This window comes from Vipera ursinii (genome assembly GCF_947247035.1).
Source record: "Vipera ursinii genome assembly, chromosome: 6".
In the NCBI taxonomy this organism is placed as follows: domain Eukaryota; kingdom Metazoa; phylum Chordata; class Lepidosauria; order Squamata; family Viperidae; genus Vipera; species Vipera ursinii.
The window spans coordinates 61,935,765-61,955,372 of NC_139515.1; the positions used below are offsets into that span (position 1 = coordinate 61,935,765).

The window sequence follows — 19,608 nt, forward strand, 5'->3', positions numbered from 1 at the left end:
TATGAGTAAATTCAGCTTTCTTGCTTGTTTCACAATATATATATATATATATATATATATATATATATATATATATATATATATATATATATATATATATATATATATATATATATTCATTCTAGCTTAAATATCCTGAGATATATTGCAAGAAATGTTCATATCTTCTCACCTGATCTTTCAGAATGGTTTCTATCTGCTTGGGATGGTGACATACGTTTTCTATACTTAATCATCTATTAATAATATAATGAATATTAAGAGCACTTGGAAAGAAGTTTCACAAAAAAAGTAGATACCAGCTTCCTCACAACACTATAAAGAGTCCAGAATAGCAAAGTCTTCCAAGGCAGTTGTGACTTTACAAGTCTTGAATATCATTGCTTTAAATCATATTTGCCTGTTATTTCCTCCCTCTATCTCCTAGTGATTGCCAATTTATAATTCACTTTCTCCTTCGGCTGTAATTTTTCAGTTCTTCTAATTCCTTCTCCATGAGGTGGGATTCAGCAGTTGTCTCAGAGAGCTGAAAGTGAAAGGCATAAATGGTAATGGAAATACATACATACTAATGCTGTGGCACACCCAGAAGTATTTTTCTTTTGGTTTTATTCCAAAGCAAAATTATTCTAAAAGTTTGGATAGATGGGGCTGGGTTTCAATCATGTGTTTGGGATAAAGGTAATACTTAAAAAATAAGTCATCAGCCGCAGGTAATGTATAACATATGGTATTCTGTTCTATATTCTTAAAATACATTTTCAGACATTGAATAAAAAATCTGAATGCTGCTTCCTCCTGTTTCTGCTAACCAGTAAGAACTGTCATTTCTAAGTTCCCCCCCCCTGCAAACCAGTATGATCTTGTGGGACCTAGAACACAGATGATCTCTATAGCTATGCTTGGCCTGTGAAACAGCATTCCACGTAAGTCCATATATCCTGACTCTGCTGTAGTTTCACAAATTTTTAAAGCTGGCTTTTGCAACAAGCCTCAGAGTAGTTTGGGTCATGATCTATTCTCTGTTTATTTATTTTAGTTAGTGGGTCTTGTTTTGTTCTTGCTGTGTAGTTAAATATTATTTATTTTTTATTACTCTTGTTTTTAACCCTCATGTTTAAGCTATCAAGAGATGGTTTGTGATTTGAGATGGCATACATGCTTAACAAAACAAACTATTTGAAAATTATCTGGAAAAATTCTCTCTTTCATTTCTCACTCAGAAAAAGCCTGTTGCCAGTAGTAGTTTTAATTTTCCAGATTTATAATGAGGTATCTAAAGTATCTTGGATTAATGAATGACAGGTTTTGTTCACTGGGAAATTCTTCTTATGGGCTGTCCTGTGTTGTGGCCAAAAGCTGGCTCACCTAAAGCAATCAATTCACTTTGAAGATACAAGCATGTAAAGAACAATATACACTGGGCTCCCAACAAAGCATTTGCAGATTACTGAGTGCCTTGTGCTAAAAGCAGGGGTAGGCCTTTTATGACTCATGGACTTCAACTCTCAGAATTCCTGAGCCAGCTATGCTGGCTCAGGAATTCTGGGAGTTGAAGTCCATGAGTCATAAAAGAGCCGAGGTTGCCTACCCACACCTCATATACCTTTGGCCTCAAACTTTTTACCACCACACCTGGAATTGGCATGTGTGGCACCCACAGTAACTGATTCAAGAGGTGTGGAATGCAATAGCACCACAAATCTTCAAATCATACTAATTTGAATTTTCAAATTGTGCTAAGAAATCATTAAGAAACTAAATAACTCCTGAAATGTGATAAAAAGAGAGATGACACATTGACCTTACCATATCCAATAAAAGATCCACTTTCAGCCGAAGAAGATTGTTCTCTTCTTCTAGTTGCTGATTCCGTTTGCGAAGACGCTGTGTCTCCCTGCGGTCCCCATTGCTTCCAAATGATTCTGGAATTACATATCCCAAAATTATCTAGTTTGTCTTGCTCTGGTATGTAATGGAAGATGAGAGCCAGAACCCCAGCAAAACCCAACCACATTAGCTTTACTAAAATAGACAAAATAACAAGTCATAAAAACAATAAACTTCTGATACAAAATAACACTTTATATAGAATAATCAAAGCATAATAAATAAATATACTGCAAACAATATATTATAGCAAATGACTTAGGTCTGGCCTAGCATAAAACCGAGGCCAAAAGAGGTATCTTTGAATATGATAACATTTTAGTTGCAGCTAAAAATTCTACAATGACAGCGAAGACAACCAAACGTTTTAATGATGTAAAAATAAGGTCTTTATTAGTATTCTGAGTTTGATCCCTTTCTGCATTCCAATCTGCAAGATAGTTTTACCTTTCATTTCCCAGGTGGACAGATAGAAGCCTATTGTAGTTCTCACATCAAAGGCTCCAACACACACTCCATTTCATTCAGGCCCAGAGGCCCCTGTTGTTTGTTTACAGCATCTCAGAGTTTAGAATATGTCTCTTAAAGTTTCCAAATATTCCTTATATTTGGATACAGGTAGTCCTCAACTTATGATGACATTTGGGACCCAAACTTGTGATTGCTGAGCATGGGATTGTTAAGTGAGTCACACCCAATTTTACAATCTTTTTGCCATGGTTGTTAAGTGAATCACACAGTCATTAAACAAATCTGGCTTCCTCCACTGTCTTTCAAATAAAATTGCACATCTACCAATAGATATCCCTATGGGTATGTTTTGGTGTATATTAAGACTATTTTATGCCTCCAAGAGAAAATGAGATTTGGTGTTATATAAAGGATTAGAAGGAACAAGGTCTGTCTCAACCTATGATTTAGCAAGAATACCAAACCGGATTAAACTATAATATGAATGCCACCCCTAATATAATAATTACTACTTGCACACCCAATCCAATAACAACCAGTTTTTGCAAAAGCACATTAAAAAAAAGATGATGGCAGGAAACTCATCAGGCTGATTATGCACCTGTTTGGAAGGAATCAGGATCTAAACCATCTCTGACACTGCAGAATATTGGAGTCACTGAGATAATTGCTCTTTCTCTCTTACCAGTTATCCATTGGCCATTCTCAAACTTCAGACTCTGTCCAGTAAGTGTCATAACAGGAGTTCCATATTCTAAGCCCAACTCAATTTCACGGGTAGATCTGTCCAGCTGTAAAACAGCAAAATCACTTCAGTACTTTCACAATATTTTGTCTTCCGTAATTTCTATTTATTTTCTTAGCATGAGGCAAGCTTGTACAAAAATGCCAAATCCATTTATTCTAGGGGATAAAAAGTATATATCTTATTTAAGTATGCATAGGAAGTTGTTTAGCATCCTCACACTGATGCTCCCATAATATTGCATCATTTTAGAGAAATATGGATGCAATGTTATAGCTTTAGTGTCCAGTCATTGCAGAATATGCTGAATTCCAACCATCAAGATCAGGAAAGCTCCAATATCACATTTCTTTTCCAACCTCCTCTGAAACCAGCTCCACCTAAGATTGGGAAATGGAAACTATAAAAAGTTCAAAACAAAACAGTAAGAGGTGGACTAGGCTGAGCTAAGATGTAAACCCCACTCTCTTCTCTAACATGTTACAAAACAGAATAAAGATTTCATAGAACTTGAGAACTGCTCTAAATCTCTTCTTTTCCACACAATGAAAGTAAAACATTATTTTTATTTATACAGTTCTTTCTTCAAGTGGGGATAGATGGCCAAATACATTTTGCTTTCAAAATAGAAATATGTGGTTGTTGTAGCCAACATTTTTGTGTTTTTATGTTCAGTTTTACAGTTTTTTATTGTTAAAAGGATATTTTATTATTTAAATAAAAATGGGTAAAGATGTGTAATATCACAAGTAGGATTCAACAAGTAACAATATTGTATGGGACAATAGCTTAAAGATTCTTATATTCTGATGAAAAAGATAGCATAGATCTTCAGTTTCTTCTAGAACTTACCGAATGGAGGTTGGAAAGTGAGGCTGATTTTCTGGGTGGAGTTTTCTTTGGACTGAATGTCTTTCCAAAGAGTGGCATCCTTCTAAATTCCTCTTATCTTTGAAAAAAAAATTCCCAGATATTATTATTTTATTGAAAAATGCATAGATCAATCACTGTCCACAAGGGTTGCAGACAGAGAACTTTTCGACCTCAACCAGACTATAAATTCCCAGTCTATATAATAACCTACATCTCCAGAAGATACCAGGTTTGGCCAAATAGCCCTGAGCAACCACAAACACTGCTTTAATCACATGCAACATGTGAGTATCTGTGCAATAGTGGCTGCTCGGCTGAATTTCACTGATGTGTCGCTGAGTAGACCGTCTCAAGGTAGCGGGTGGCAATTTTAATACATCTTTCAAGCGATCCAGCCCTATTACCGTCTCTGCCCCGAGCAATACCCCACTGGAGGATTTTTGGAGAATCAGATATATCCTGTGCCATAAATGTCGAATCCAAGTTAACACCACATTTAAAGGAGCTGTATGAGAAGGGGCAGCATTTTCTTGAAGCCACCCTGCATCTCATACCTAGTACGTCAAACCAAATTTAGGGAAGTTTCACAGCATGATCACGATCTCAAAGCATACAACCGTTCCAACCTTCGCAACCAATCTGCGCATGCGTACCCTTAACCGGTGTTTGAAGCTTTGCACCCCGCGGTATCCCCGGGAAGATAGCGCAAGATAGTTGGGACAGCAGACAGTACCACACGAGGGGAGGGGGAGATTATTTTTATTGCACAATTCGGAAAATAAGCTTTGATATACACTCATTCAAACTGAAAATATATAAACTAAGAACGCGTAACTAAATCTCTTAACAGGAGAAGATGGTCCTATGAGTAGAAGGCTTACGAAGTTATCACCCGTATCAGAAGATACAGCCCTCCTCCTCGTGTAATGGTAGCGACCTAAGTTACTGTGAAAGGAGGCGTGAACAGCAGCAGCGGCAATAGGATCTTACCATCGTTGTAAACTGGGGGAGGAAGAAAGAAAGAATAATAATGTTGATGGAGATATTTTTAATGTTGTTGTTCAGAAACTGTGTTCTCAAATAAATTATTCCCAATTTATCACATTTTCCAGTAATAGCGAAGCGGTCCTAGGCTCCCCTTTAGTCTGGTGTAAAGGTAGACTAAGGAAATAGTTTCTTCCATTGGTTGCTACGGTAACAGAAGGACGCCAAGCGAGGGAGCGAAGCTCGACTCTTCCGGGAGAGGGCGGTCCATGGCGTGATTCGAGCCTTGGTTGTTGTCGGGAAAGTGAGCTTTTTATTCCGTATTAGCCGTCCCCAAACTGAACAATGGCTGGGAGCTCTGAATGTGGTGTGTTGTTCCTGAGCGGGCAGTGCTCAACAAGTTGTAGTTCCCACGTACCAAATTAGAGTCTCAGCTCGTCCAGTTTGCTCTTGGACAGATCTAGGCAGAGAAAGGAGCGCGATACTTTGTTCCACTGTCGAATTTCTGGTATTGTTAGGAGGCATTTTTTAATAATCGGAATCTTACGTTCTAATGACTTAAAATCCATTATTCTGGATCCTACAGTTCGGAACAGTACAGAATATATCTTCATTATCCTCTAGTCTATGTGATCTCCTTTTTATTTACCATGCCTAGATGTAAGGCAGCGGACTTCATTTCCACTGTGATTTACAGATATTTTATATCATCACGTAAACATGTATCTTCCCCACAGTGCCCCATTTTCCTATATAAATGTTTTAAGTAAATAAATTCATGTTGGAAACTGAGCAGTAGGCTAGCTATTAATATAGTTAAATCCAAGTTCATTTTTTTAAAGAAGATTGTATTGGAGCCCACTTCAAAGTCCCCAGCATATTGTCCCCTTTCCTCCACCTCCCCCATTGCATTCATGATAGTCCCAATTCAATCTTCACTTCCCTCCCTGATAGCTAATGCAACTGCTTTTTACTTTGGCCACTTCCTCACCTCTTGCAGACTCTTCCCAGATGATATCACAAGGTGTCACCATGTCCAGGCAGCTTCTAACTCCTATGAAAAATAAATTCCATCTGCAAAATTTCATTAATACTGTATATCTTCTTTAACAGGGTCCAAGCTATTGTGAAAAGAACTTTCAACAGCAAGTTGCCACTATAGTTTCCTATGTAAGTGACTCCTTTTGTTTCCACATTCCAACACAAGCTGATGATAATTTGTTAACTTCAAGGATGATTGAGAATAAAATGACTGAATAAAAGTGTGTTTAAATGAAACTATGCTTTCCTTCCTGATATTTTAATGTTGTTTTCTGCAGGATGGATTTAATACATACTAAAGCATTTTTAAGCCCCCTAAGTGGGTTCTTGATTTTGCCATCCTCAACCCAAGAAGAGAGAAGCAAAACCATGAGTTGCAATTTAGATGACCTTCCACGCTGTATCTTTTTTTCACTAGTTACAAATAACATGAACTTTGCATGAAAATATTGTTTTATATACACGTGTATATTTCCATTTAGCAGAAATATGCTTTTGTGATACAAATTGTTATTTATTTTAAAAGAGACTTGAATTGGATCTCTGAATTAAGTGTTTGTTATGAAAAATACAAATAATTGCAACCAAATAAACTAGATTGTTTTAATTGTGATAAAAATAATTATTTGTTCAGAGCCTTACAAATCAGAGTAACCTTCAAATCTGTGATAGGTAATAGAAAGGTGAAATCTGGCAATCAAGTGGATGTCCTTTGGTCCCTTACACAGTTATGAGAAATACCTTGTATGGGAAGTTAGTGTCTTGGGGCCAAGAAAAGAAGCTAGCAGAGTTAAACCCCAACAGCTCTTTCACAAAACACTAACTTACAGCAAATCTAAGAATTTAATAGTATTAATTAAGAGAAGATGGAATGGAACTCAATTTGAACTTTGCACCAACCAAGATCAGTATTCTAGAAAGTCTAGTTTCTATATACTTAAATGTAGGGCTTTTTTCTCATAGAACGCTCAGAACGGAGTTCCGGCACCTTTTTTGGATGGAATCTTGTAGGGTAGGCAAGGCAGGTTGTATGACATGTGTGAGTTCCGGCACCTTTTTCTTTTACAAAAAAAGCACTGCTTAAATGACTTTTATTTTCTTCCATTCAGTTGTATTCAATTCTTGGAGACTGCCTGGATAAGTCCCTACAGTTTTCTTGGCAAGATTTTTCAGAGGTGGTTTGCCATTAGGACTAGAATTCATGAGCTCCTGATTTCTAGCCTGGTGCTTTAACCACTACACTAACCTGGCTCCCCAAATAAAATAATGAATATCATATATAAAAGCAATATTAAAGGAAAAAGAAACAGAAATAACAGCAACATTTGTATACTTTATAGACTTGAAAAAACCCTTAACAAAATTGTTAGTGTATGTCATTGGCAATATACAAAATGTGAATAAAAAAATATCTCATTTAGAATTGGGACTGAGAAGATACGACAGTAGTGATGTGGTAAGTAAAGATATATTGCAGCATTTTTAACATGCAGAATTCCAGAATGTTTTTCTGATGTATTTTTAAACAACTTAGGGATTGTCAAATACTTTGCTTAGCCTTTCTGATGACAAACTAAAAATCAACGCAGCTGAGTAGATGCACAAAATAAAAAGCAGATACTAAGCTGATACAGCTACATGAACAGTTTAAATAATTAAAACTTTTCAGCTTGAGAGTACTTATGCACAAATATGTATAGTAGAAGAGCATATAAATAGTTATCAGACTTTGGGGAAGCGTATTGGTGGTTATTAGTTGTATTACTTTTCTTCACACCAGAGTTAGATCATTCTTGTTCCACATGAATGGGTTATTTATCAGGTTGGACATTGTTAGAAATATGGAGATTTGGATTTCTTTAAGTAAATGAAAATTTATAGAGCAACTGAAAATGAAAAACGTGATTCTAGGAAAGGCAAGCGCTTTAAAATTCCATTACTTTTGATGGAGGAGATAACTGTTGAGATAAACAGGAATTACAGAATAGAGAATATTTTCTTTTTTCCCATATATTTTATTGATTTTTTAAAAAACATAAATCACTTAATAGTTGGTAAACAGTGTGTTGTCTGGGTTTACATTTGTAAAGAAAAATCATTAACAATTGGTTTCTACAATCCATAATCCACATAGTACATTTAGTTGATTCCCCTTTTCCCTAAAATGTCTTATTTGCAAACCTTGAAATAATACAGTTTTAATATTCCTAAAAATCACATCAATATATTTCTTTTCTATCTAATCATTCTGGTTGCCTCATCATATATCCTGTTACAGTCCTTATTTTTTTAAAAAAGTTTATAATTCTCTCTTTATCTGGAGCCCAGATTGTTGTCTTTTTTTTTTTTTGGTCACAGCTGCTCTTTGTTATTAAAGCTTTGAAGGTCACAAACACAGATTAGCTTTTCCCAGGTTTTGGCAAATTCTCTGTGGAAATCATAACTGTCATAATCTTCATCCACCACTAGGTGTCAGCATCTATTTAGTTTTCAATATGAACAATGGTCTTTAAAATGAGAGTTTTAACTATTCAACAGTTTTAAACTTATCCAAAATTAAATTTTAACTTTCAAGTTTATATATTTATTTCACTACCATATATTTTGATCCCCCAGGAAATTTTAATCCGCCGCTTTTGCTAGTATAAGGGTGGGGCGAAAGTCCCCCTCCTTCACTTTTAGAGGTATTTTGCTTCTTGGTGATCTTTTCCAGGAAATTAAGTGTAGAATAGAAAAGGGAAAATCAGATTCCTCACCCAGTTTCAAGCACACTGTTTACTGTTGTGCTGGTTAGTTCTTTTGGACTTCAGTTGCAAGTAGCTTGGGCTGATCGGTGAAATACAATCTTTCTCCTGTTGAGTTAGAAGGCTTTCCCCAAGACGAACGGAACGACCACCATCATTCCAGAGTCGTCGGGGCACCCTTCCTTCTTGGTTCTCCATAAATAAGATAAATTTCAGAGATTTTAAAGAAGATTGTATCTGTTTATCTTTTTCTTCATTGTTACGACTTAAGGTGATTGAGGATATGATGCAGAGGAAATATGCAGGGTTGAAGGGTCCTAGAAAAGGAAGACGTACAAGCAGAGTAAAAGGTAAGCATAATGACAATATTAAATTAGTGGTCTAATTGTTCAAACATAAGGTTTCATTACATCATATTTAAAAATATCCCTTTTTGTCATTGTTGCTTAAATCAGATGTCTTACCAAACTGTTCTTCTAGTAACCATAGTTAAGAATCCAGAATGTTTGAGGAAACTGCTGTTTGATGTGAACTTTTACCCCTCTTCTATCTGCTTAGCATACATCTTCAAAATTTCATAAGTTCACTCCTAGAGCATGAGTACAGTTGGGGAACATAGAAATGGTCCTAATTTTGGCTTATTAGAGGATTGTGAATCAGGGCTAATACCAAATTACAGTAGCTGATTTTTTTGTACAAATAGGCTCCATTTAGGTTTAAATGCATGACAAAACAAAAGCTATTCTATGCCTGAATAATTACATACCAATTAAATTTGCATATTAAGTGAGCTTCTACTCAGGTGCTCAATATGAGTGTTCTTTTTCTTATATTGCAGAGAAGGAACAGGTGGTGATACAAAAGTATGGAAGGCTTGGGTCAGATGCAGGTACTTTAAGAAATCAGAAAAAAATAGCTCAGAAAAAGGTATGATATTGAGTGACAAATCAAGAATCATTCTTTCCTATAAGTAATAGTATTTAGAAGCTATATTATTCTTAATGGTTAGAAAATACAAACTTTACTGTGGGATGTATGCTATGATGAAATCATACAGGATAAGAATTTTTATATTTAGTGACTATTAAACTATTCCATTAACCTATTCCATTAATTATGCTGATATTGCAAAATATTTTATTATGCTTACTTGGAATTCTGGGTGCTTCTGTACAAAACTTCTATAATTATGCATGTCTGAAAGAAATATAAATGTTTTCTAATAGTACAGGTAATCCCCGAGTTACGAGCGTTCACTTAACATTTGTTCAAAGTTATGTGATGAGTGCCCCCTAGTGCTTATGAGCAAGTCCCAAAGTTACATGCGACCGTAGCGGCTCTGCAGCATTCACCCTCCCCACCCCCGCCTGCCCCGGGTCTCCCTAGGCACCAGGCCTTCAATACCCTGCAAAGATTAAGATCCTTCACTTTGTTGGCTGCTCCAGACCTTCGGTGCATTCACAGAGAATGGAGGCCTAAAGTAATGCAAGGTCACATGAGATCAGTGGGGCGAGGATCTCACGTTACTGATCTCACGTGATCTCATGGTACTTTAGGCCTCTGTTCTCTGCAACACAGAATGGAACTGAAGCTAGGGGACACTTCCATGTGCCTTTGGAGGCTGGATTGGGGCTCTGGACACCTTTTTCAGGCTGCTGCCGCCTGGATTTAAGGTCAGGGGATGCTTCTGTGACCTGCTGCGGCCTGATCCAGGCTCCAGTGGTGTTTTCCAGGCTGCTGCCACCCAGATCTAAGGCCAGGGGATGCTTCTGCACACACACACCTGTGGCTTGATCTGGGCTCCAGAGGTGTTTTCCAGGTTGCTGCTGCCTGGATCTAAGGCCGGGAAACGCTTCTGCATGCCCCCCCCAGGCTGATCCGGGGTCTGGAGATGTTTTTCAGGCTGCTGCTGCCTAGATCTAAGGCCAGGGAATGCTTCCGCGCACCCCTGGGGCCCGATCTGGGCTCTGAAGGTGTTTTCCAGGCCCCATCGGGCCGCGGGAAGGCCGCAGAAGCGTTCCCTGGCCTCAGATCCAAACGGCAGCAGGAACCGTGGCAGAGATAATACGGATCTTTTCCTGGTGAGTCTGGCGTGGAAGGAAGGGAGGAGAAAGCATGTGATATCTTAGTGGGTTCCCTGGCCTTGGGGGCCTGTTCCATCACTAGGCCCTCCATGGCCTTCCCTACCCTGAGGTACCTCATGTTTGCTTAATGAGCCACGTGCATCTTAACGACCAAGGGAGTGATCTCGTTCAAGGTACGGGATTCACTCTATGAGTTTTCGAATTACAAGTTGAATGGGCAGGCTCCATTTCACACATAACTCGAGGACTACCTGTATTTAGCATTGAGTAAAGAGTAAGCAATCTATGACCCAGATTTTTTTTTTAAAATCCGAGAACCTGATCTGAGTCTGCTTATTACACCTTTACAGTATAATTTGCCACCATATTTAGGCAAAATACCTACATCATCATAGTGCAAATCCTCTAAAATAAAATTAAAGTAGTTATAAAAAACAAGAAACTCTGAAGGTATAGAAAAAATAAAATCTTAGCTTTCTCCATGTATATGTAACATTAAATAATCAATGAACCCTTGGATCATCATTTCAGAGAGATTTCCTTACCAGATTCCTCAAACCTTTAGCACTGAGTTTTTCAGTAAAGCTTCTAATGTACTTGAAAAGTGCCTAAAATTCAGGGAGATATTCAGAGATGCATCTGCCTTGAAAGTAGGTCATACTGAATTGTGTAATATAATCAAGTATCAGGAATTGACCACAAGAAATGTGCTATAACATTTTGTATTATGTCATAAAATATTTTATGATGATTTTATAAGATTTGCCAAATTTCAATTCTATGGGGGTCATGGGTCCCAGATTTTGGGGGCATTTTATAAGTTAACCCATATGAGGTACCTTGGTTGAAAAGATTTTGTTCTATGTTGCACCGTTTCACTGAGTTAAAAGTTACAGACAAGAGATAGATAGATATTCATATTCATTTTATATTATTGCCACACCTGCTGAAGATTTGGCCTCACCTCTACATGTTAAATCATTCCTTACTCCTGATTTAGACAATAGTTTTGAACATTAACATTTTTTAAAAAAAAGTATTGTTAAAATACTGAAATATAAAAGGAGGAAAAGCAATAAGACAGAACAAAGGAAACACCATATATAGATTTTAAAAAAGAAAAAGACATAGTAAATAGATTTTCCCCTTCCTTTCCATTGTTTCCTCAACCACTAGCCATAATATATTTATACTTTAAATATAACATTAGTGGTTGTTGTTGATTTCCAGTTAAGTCCTAAAAACGCTATTCTATATTACATTCAAGAAGTTATCTTAATGTAGTCTATAAAATAACCCAGAATCTATATTATAACTAAGAGTTGTGGTTAAAGGCCAAACCAGGCATGAACTGAAACACCTGGTAGATAATTATTAGCCCAGGTAGATATGAATTCTGTTAGAATTACTATATGTGGCAGATAATAATGAGATTCAAGGTGCTGGTAATGACCTATAAAGCTCTAAATGGCTTGGGTCCGGATTATCTAAGGGAACACCTGCTGCCGGCATCAACTTCCCATCGTCCTGTGCACTCCCACAGGGAGGGCCTTCTCAGGGTACCGCCGGTTAAGGAATGCCGGCGGGTTATTCCCAGGGGAAGTGCGTTCTCTGTGGGCGCGCCGGCCCTATGGAACCAACTTCCCACGGAACTCAGGACTGCCCCCGACCTTCGCTCATTTCGCTGGGACTTGAAAACCTGGTTCTTCGAGCTGTTTGGCCCAGACTGAGGGGTTTTAACTAATTTAATTTAATTGGGTTTTAGTTTAACTTCAGGGACTGTAATTTAATCATAGTTTTTAACTGCTTTTAATTTTTGTATGCTATGTATTTTAATTCTCCCTGTAAACCACCCTGAGTCCTACGGGAATAGGGCGGTATATAAATTTAAATAATAAATAAATAATAAATAAATCCTTTTCTCCCCTGAGAAAATTTTCCTCCTAGTTGTACTTACTGCTAAGCCCAGAGAAGTAAGCTCTGATTGGTATAAATGACAGATTACTTTATCTACCAGGATCCAACCTTTGTTTCAGGTATACCATAGCTGGACCTGGAATGACTTTATAAAGCTCCATTTGGTACACTCATGTTGGTCGTTCGTGCTAAAGGAAGATCTAGACTTTGTTATGAATCCCATGCTTTGAGGTTGGACTATAATATAGTCTGTACAAAAATAAAAATACTATTTTCCTAATAATTATAATTATATTAAATAAAACAGTATTCATAATAGTAAATATTGTTATGGAAATAATGTAGAATTTTAAGGATGTAGAATTTATTGTTGTCATCGTGCACCACTTATATGTGAGGAAGAACCTAAAATACTCCATACATACTAGAATAATCATATGCATTGTCCCTCCCCTATCAATTTAAAATCTCCTAATAGTGTTTTTTTTAGTAAAAGAAGTGCTTAAAAGAGCCAATAAATGATGTAGCTTGGCCCATAGTCACACTCTGTGCAAGCAAATGTAATCTGCAAATTCTATAAAGATCAGGAAGCATAAGGCAGTATGTTCTGGCTTATTGTTGTATTTGGTAACTGTCATTTTACTTAGCTTTTACTTACAATGGCTGCTTTAATCGGATCTGAGGCCTGAATCCTGCTTAATAAGCCTTAGTTCATCACTACAAGAATAATAGGGCTTTGCTTGGTACAGTGAGTCCCTAGTTTGACTTATTTACCAACACATTATACATTGAACTTAATATATTCTGGGCAATATTGCACCTTGATTGAAAGGTAGCTAACCACATCCATTTTATTAGGCAGACGGACATTCATTTTTTTTAACAGATTGCTTAAGTAGAACCTATTGAATTATGGGCTTCCTATGTTTCTCATATATTATTTCTTCCTTTGATCCTTAGATGATCACAGAAAAGAATAAACTTGTAGAGTTGTATCATTACCCAGGATATCATGAAGAGGAAATGACACCACTGCCTAATGGAATAGAGCTGAATGCAATTTTGGAGAAAGTGATTCGTGCTCAGAGTAAAACTGTAGTTGGGAAGGTAGTTTGGACCTTCAGGGTTTATGTGGCAATACTCTTAGTTCTGGAGAAAAATAGTAGGGATAGATTAACCATATATTTACTTGCTTTAATATCTATTAGCACCTGATATAATATATATGGCCATAATGCCCCCTGGTGATGACTGCACAGGGATTTTGTTTTTTTACTTGCTCAGTTTCAAATGAGTACAGTAGATCTGGACGAGGGGATAGATGGGGAACTCATGAAATTTGCAGACGACACCAAGGCAGGAATAGCCAACGCTCCAGAAGACAGGCTTAAGATACAGGAGGATCTGGACAGACTAACACTGGGCGCTATCTAACAAAATGAAATTCAATAGTGAAAAAAGTAAGGTTCTACATTTAGGCAAGAAAAAACAAATGCACAGGTATAGTATAGGTAATACCTTGCTCAATAGTAATAACTGTGAGAGAGATCTTTGAGTCCTAGTGGACAATCACTTAAATATGAGCCAGCAGTGTGCTGCAGCTTCCAAAAAAGCCAATACAGTGCTGGGCTGCATTAACAGAGGGATAGAATCAAGATCGTGTGAAGTATTAATACCAGTTTACAATGCCTTGGTAAGACCACACTTGGAATACTGCATCCAGTTTTGGTCACCACGATGTAAAAAAGATGTTGAGACTCTAGAAAGTGCAGAGAAGAGCAACAAAGATGATTAGGGGACTGGAGGCTAAAACATATAAGGAATGGTTGCTGGAATTGGGTATGTCTATTTCAGGGGTCAGCAACCCGAAACAGCAAAAGAGCCACTCGGAACCGGTTCTGTCATACACACAAAAAAGTGGGAGCCGCAAAATGTGTGCGCGCATGCGCATGCGCAAAACAAGCAAAAAATACACCACCCCCTACGCCCGCACCGCATCCTGAGCTGCACGCACCTGTCGCTGCCCAGTGCCGCCAGCTTACATGGGGGGGGAGAGACGGACTCGCAGGCGACGGGCACTGGGTTGCGGCGGCGCCTTCAGCCCGGGCACCGCCAGAGCCACCCGAGCGCCCTCCCCCTCTCCTGGGACCTCCAAACCTCTGCGTTTGATGAATGCAGCAGTTCTTCAAATGTGGAGGCGGAGGTGTGGGGAGCTGCGCAGCTCTCTAAACCACCGCCGCCCTGTTTGCAGAGCTGCTGCATTCCTCCACGTTTGAAAGAAACACGAACGAACGCAGCAGCTGTGCAAAGAGGACGGTAGCAGTTTGGAGAGGTGTGCGTGCGCTCTCCAAACCGCCGCCGCCCGTTGGGAGACCTGCCGCGCTCGTCAAACATGGACGAACACGGCAGCTGTGCAAACGGGACGGCGGTGGTTTGGAGAGTGCGCGCGCACCTCTCCAAACTGCCGCCACCTGTTGGGAGACCTGCCGTGCTTGTCAAACATGGACAAACGCGGCAGCTGTGCAAACGGGCCGCGGCAGCTTTCCCGACGAGCGGCGCCACTGCCCGTTCGGGCGGAGGTGCGCGTGCACCACTGCCCGTTTGAAGAGGTGCGCGCGCACCGGGCGACTGGGAGCCGCAGGAGACGGCTCAAAGAGCCGCATGTGGCTCCGGAGCTGCGGGCTGCCGACCCGTGGTCTAGTTTAATGAAGAGAAGGACCAGGGGGGACATGTTAGCATTATTCCAATAGCCACAAAGAGGAGGGTCAAGCTATTTTCCAAAGTGCCTGAAGGCAGGACAAGAAGCAACAGATAGAAACTAACCAAAGAGAGAAGCAACCTAGTACTAAGGAGAAATTTTCTGACAGTTAGAACAGTTAATCAGTGGAACAACCTGCCTCCAGAAGCGGTGAATGCTCCAACACTGGAAGTTTTTAAGAAGAGACTAGACAGCCATTTGTCCAAAATTCTATAGGGTTTTCTGCCTGAGCAGGAGGTTGGACTAGATGACCTCCAAGGTCCCTTCCAACTTTATTGTTGTTGTTGTTGTTATTTAGTTATCTTTCTAATTAATAGAGTATCTAGATGCAACCACCTGGTATGCACAAAAGACGCCATCATTTAGTTACACAGGATAAAGTTTTACAGTTTGAATTGGTTCATTTGACAGCATGATCTTAACTATTCTTTTCAGGTTTTAACTATGCTTACTTATTCAGATTAGTTCACAATTCAGAGAATTGAGATTCAAGATATAATTTAAACCCCTTGTTATGACTGCTTAATATAGTTCTGATTAGGGCCCCTAGGTCTAAGGTAAAACAAGATGATGGAGTAAATATACAGTAAAATATTCTTTTCAGACAGTTCTTAAAATATCTTGACTAGTACTTTCCAGCTGACCTCCTTCAGATGTACAAGATAGCAAGTCCCATTATTGCCAGGCTTTGTCCATTCATAGAGGGAAGTCAGAGAATTGCAATTCCACACTTGTGGAGGGTTCGTAACATAGGAGGGAAGACAGATATAGACTATGGTGTTACTCTTTTGTTTCTTTACAGACGAAGTGGGCTGTGAAAATGCTGCACAGGTTTTTTGATGCTCCAAGCATCCGAGCTGTTTTGCTGGATAGTTTCTGGTGGCAATTCCTGCACTTATATCATGTAAGGATAGGAGGTGGTTATTGATTAGATTATTAAATTCCATTTCTCCAATTTTTCATTTTTGGTTCACCATTTTTACATCATTTTACCTGTTTTAAAATAAATCTATATCTCTAATATGTTCTATATAATTATAAAATTATAATAAGCTATTCAGAATTTTGAAATATTGGCAAAGAAAAAATATAATAGTTTTTTTTTTAAAAAAAGTCTTATAACTATTGCTTTAATTTGGATTTTTGCATTAATAGGCGTACAGGTAGTCCTCGACTTACAACCTTTTGTTTAGTGAGGTTCCAAGTTACAACACTGAAAAGGTGGAGTGAGTTTTTCACACTTTCAACTGTTGCAGCATTCCCATAGTATGTGATCAAAATTCAGACACTTGGCAATTGACATGTATTTGTGGCAGTACAGTGTCCTGGGGTCATGTGATCATCTTTTGCGACCTCCTGACAAGCAAAGTCAATGGGAAAGCCAAATTCAATTTAAACCATGTAACTAACTTACTGCTGTGATTCACTTAACAACTCTGGCAAGAAAGATCGTAAAATGGGACAAAACTCACTTAACAACTGTATTACTTAGCAATGGGAATTTTGGGCTCAATTGTGATTATAAGTTGAGGACTACCTGTGCCTTGCTGACCTAAGTTTCCTTTCTAGCTCTGTGATTCTGTATCGTATAATGTTAAAACAATGATGTTATTAAAACCAGTGAAGTACATATTTATTATATTCACTAAGGTATTATGTTAACAATTTTGTATAGGGGAGAGAAAAAGTCGTTTCTGACCCAGATTGTTGGGGGCAATTAAGCTGACTTTGTAATAATGCCGCTTGGGGTGTGTGTGAAAGCCCTAATAAGCAGGCATATACATAGAATGAGGGCTACTGCTAAGCTTTTAAGCCGCCCTGAGTCTTCGGAGAAGGGCGGGATATAAATGGAATTAAAATTAAATTAAAATTAAAAAATATATCTCAAAAATGTGAATATTGCAATCCAGAGCATCAAACTTACAAATTTAAAAGATTACTACAAGGATAATGCAGGAGGAGAGAATCAGACAATGTCTGTCTGTCTGTCTTGTTTTTGGCAGACTGATACAGTATATTGGGTGTCAAACTGGCAGCCCCGCAAAGCCCATGCCCACCCCGGCTCCGCAAAGGCAAAAAAGTCACAATACATCACAGTACATCGTATGACAAAAATTTGACACCCGTGCAGTATATAATCCTTCCTCCTTCCTTCCTCCTGCCTTCCCCCTTCCCCTTCCCTTTTAACTCCCTCTCCCCTCCTTCCTTCCCTCCCTTCAAATTTATATTTCTTAAGTAAAATTGCCTGAGTAGCCTTGAATTGAGGGATAGCTTTCTTTTATTTAGGAAACTTAAATTACTGGTGTATTGGAGGTTTTTTGAAAAGAAAATTAGGAACATAGAGAAGTAGATTTTACTAGAAGTCTGAGATGTGTTAAGTTTTATTTTTGACAACTGTGAAAATAAAATCCATCTACAATCTAACTGTTCATATAGAACTGTATAAGGTCTGAATATAGGATACATGCTACAAATGTTAATTCAAAACTTAGATAGATTGTCCTTAAATGGTAGCACTGAAGAGGGCTGATGAACCTCCGAAGTCTATAATTTAACATGCAAAAGGTGATCATATGACCCCAAGATACTGTAACCATCATAAATATGACTCAGTTGCCAAGCATCTGAATGTTGATCACATGACCATGGGGAATGCTACAACATAAATGAGAAAAATGGTCATAAGTCACTTTTTTCAGTGTTGTTATAACTTTGAACTGTTGTAAATTAAGGACTATCTGTATTCTCAGAGGCAGTCCCATTTACATCTAATGACAATATGCTTTTACTTTAGGCTTCTTGTCATTAGTTTTCCTTCCTAAAATTCCATTGCCACGGCACTGTGGTTAAATAAATATGCCTTCAATAACCATGCAATTTATACTTCTCCCAATAGCCAAATCGAGAAATTCAGGGGCACTTGTTTGAACGCATTGCAGAAAATTATGCCAGCATTCTATTAGGCAATCACAGCATTTCAAACCAGGAATGTATCCTCAAGGTGAGTAAAGATTTTAAGAAATACTGGACTATAAGCAATATTAGTGTTATTTTTTTAATCAAATCTTAAGTGTGATATGATTTAAATTTTAGAAATACAGGAAGAAGTTTTAAATATAAGGTTAAAACTGGGACACTATTGAATATTACACTATGGTTTCTTTTTCAATAATCAGCTTATGACTTCTTATTGTGTAAAATGTATGCCATCTCTTCTTGATTTCTGGTTAATACCAATGCTTCCCCCTCCTAAGAATAATAGATAAAAATAAAGATGAACTTTATCTTCATAAGTGGTCAGTATTTCTGTCAATAACTTTCCTCTGTTACAGTACTTATTTCTAGGAACTAGTTTTCAAGCAATATGGAAGTTCACTTGAATGTGAATTTCTCTCTACTTTTCATTAATACCAACTCAGTATCTATGTAATTTAATTTAATTTTAATTTAATAATATTTCTATACCGCCCTTCTCCCTGAGGACTCAGGGCGGTTCACAGGGCAAGAGTAAAATACAAAATACAAATATTAAAAAGAAATTAAATGATTGCCCAAGTTTAAAACAATTGATATACAATTATAAAACCCCAAGATAAAATTAAGAATACATAAAAAATAAAAAAATAAATAAAAAAACCCCCACCAATCCCCATCAGGCTAGGCCGGCTTGTACAAACAAAAACGTCTTGAGATCGCGACGAAAGGAGTGAAGATCGGGCGCCATCCGGAGCTCTACCGGTAACTGATTCCACAGCTCCGGAGTGCCCACAGAGAAGGATCTCCCCCTGGGGGCCACCAATCGACATTCTCTGATCGGTGGCACCCTGAGGAGGCCCTCTCTGTGGGAACGCACAGGGCGCAGGGAGCTTGATGCCGGCAGCAGATGTTCCCTGAGGTACTCCGGCCTACATCTTTTTTAAACTGTAATTTAATCCGCCAAAAGTATATATTTGCTATCTTTACTTTTGTGGCGAGGGAACACCTACTGCCGGCATCAAGTTCCCTTCGTCCTGTGCACTCCCACTTGGAGGGCCTTCTCAGGGTGCCGCCTGTAAAAGACTGCCGGCGGATAACATCCAGGGGGAAGGCCTTCTCAGTGGG

At 38.3% G+C, this 19,608-nt stretch overlaps 2 protein-coding genes across 4 annotated transcripts in view; one reads left to right on the top strand and one right to left on the bottom strand.

Annotated features, from left to right (window-relative positions):
* Window positions 1–194: 194 nt before the first annotated feature.
* CBY1 (chibby 1, beta catenin antagonist) lies at window positions 195–4,644 on the bottom strand. 3 transcript variants are annotated; one of them, XM_083366495.1, is made up of 6 exons: window positions 4,534–4,561; window positions 3,959–4,055; window positions 3,327–3,486; window positions 3,047–3,152; window positions 1,810–1,925; window positions 195–526 (listed from the first exon to the last, which is right to left on the bottom strand). In XM_083366495.1, the coding sequence occupies exons 3-6, from the start codon at window positions 3,351–3,353 to the stop codon at window positions 446–448; spliced, it is 330 nt and encodes a 109-aa protein (XP_083222621.1). In that variant the 5' UTR covers window positions 3,354–3,486; window positions 3,959–4,055; window positions 4,534–4,561; the 3' UTR covers window positions 195–445. The 3 variants fall into 3 exon arrangements, with proteins under 3 accessions (XP_083222621.1, XP_083222619.1, XP_083222620.1); XM_083366493.1 differs by lacking the exon at window positions 3,327–3,486 and having other exon boundaries at window positions 4,534–4,644; XM_083366494.1 differs by lacking the exons at window positions 3,327–3,486; window positions 4,534–4,561 and adding an exon at window positions 4,191–4,527.
* FAM227A (family with sequence similarity 227 member A) overlaps window positions 2,525–19,608 on the top strand; it is a gene marked incomplete at its 3' end in the record, with an annotated part of 30,242 nt that continues 13,158 nt past the window's right edge. The window contains exons 1-9 of the mRNA XM_083365370.1: window positions 2,525–2,573; window positions 6,077–6,133; window positions 6,283–6,404; window positions 7,375–7,460; window positions 9,020–9,098; window positions 9,587–9,675; window positions 13,710–13,856; window positions 16,310–16,411; window positions 18,404–18,508. Of these exons, the coding sequence (XP_083221496.1) occupies window positions 6,132–6,133; window positions 6,283–6,404; window positions 7,375–7,460; window positions 9,020–9,098; window positions 9,587–9,675; window positions 13,710–13,856; window positions 16,310–16,411; window positions 18,404–18,508 (732 nt within the window). The 5' untranslated portion in view covers window positions 2,525–2,573; window positions 6,077–6,131. The remainder of the gene's footprint in view (window positions 2,574–6,076; window positions 6,134–6,282; window positions 6,405–7,374; window positions 7,461–9,019; window positions 9,099–9,586; window positions 9,676–13,709; window positions 13,857–16,309; window positions 16,412–18,403; window positions 18,509–19,608) is intronic.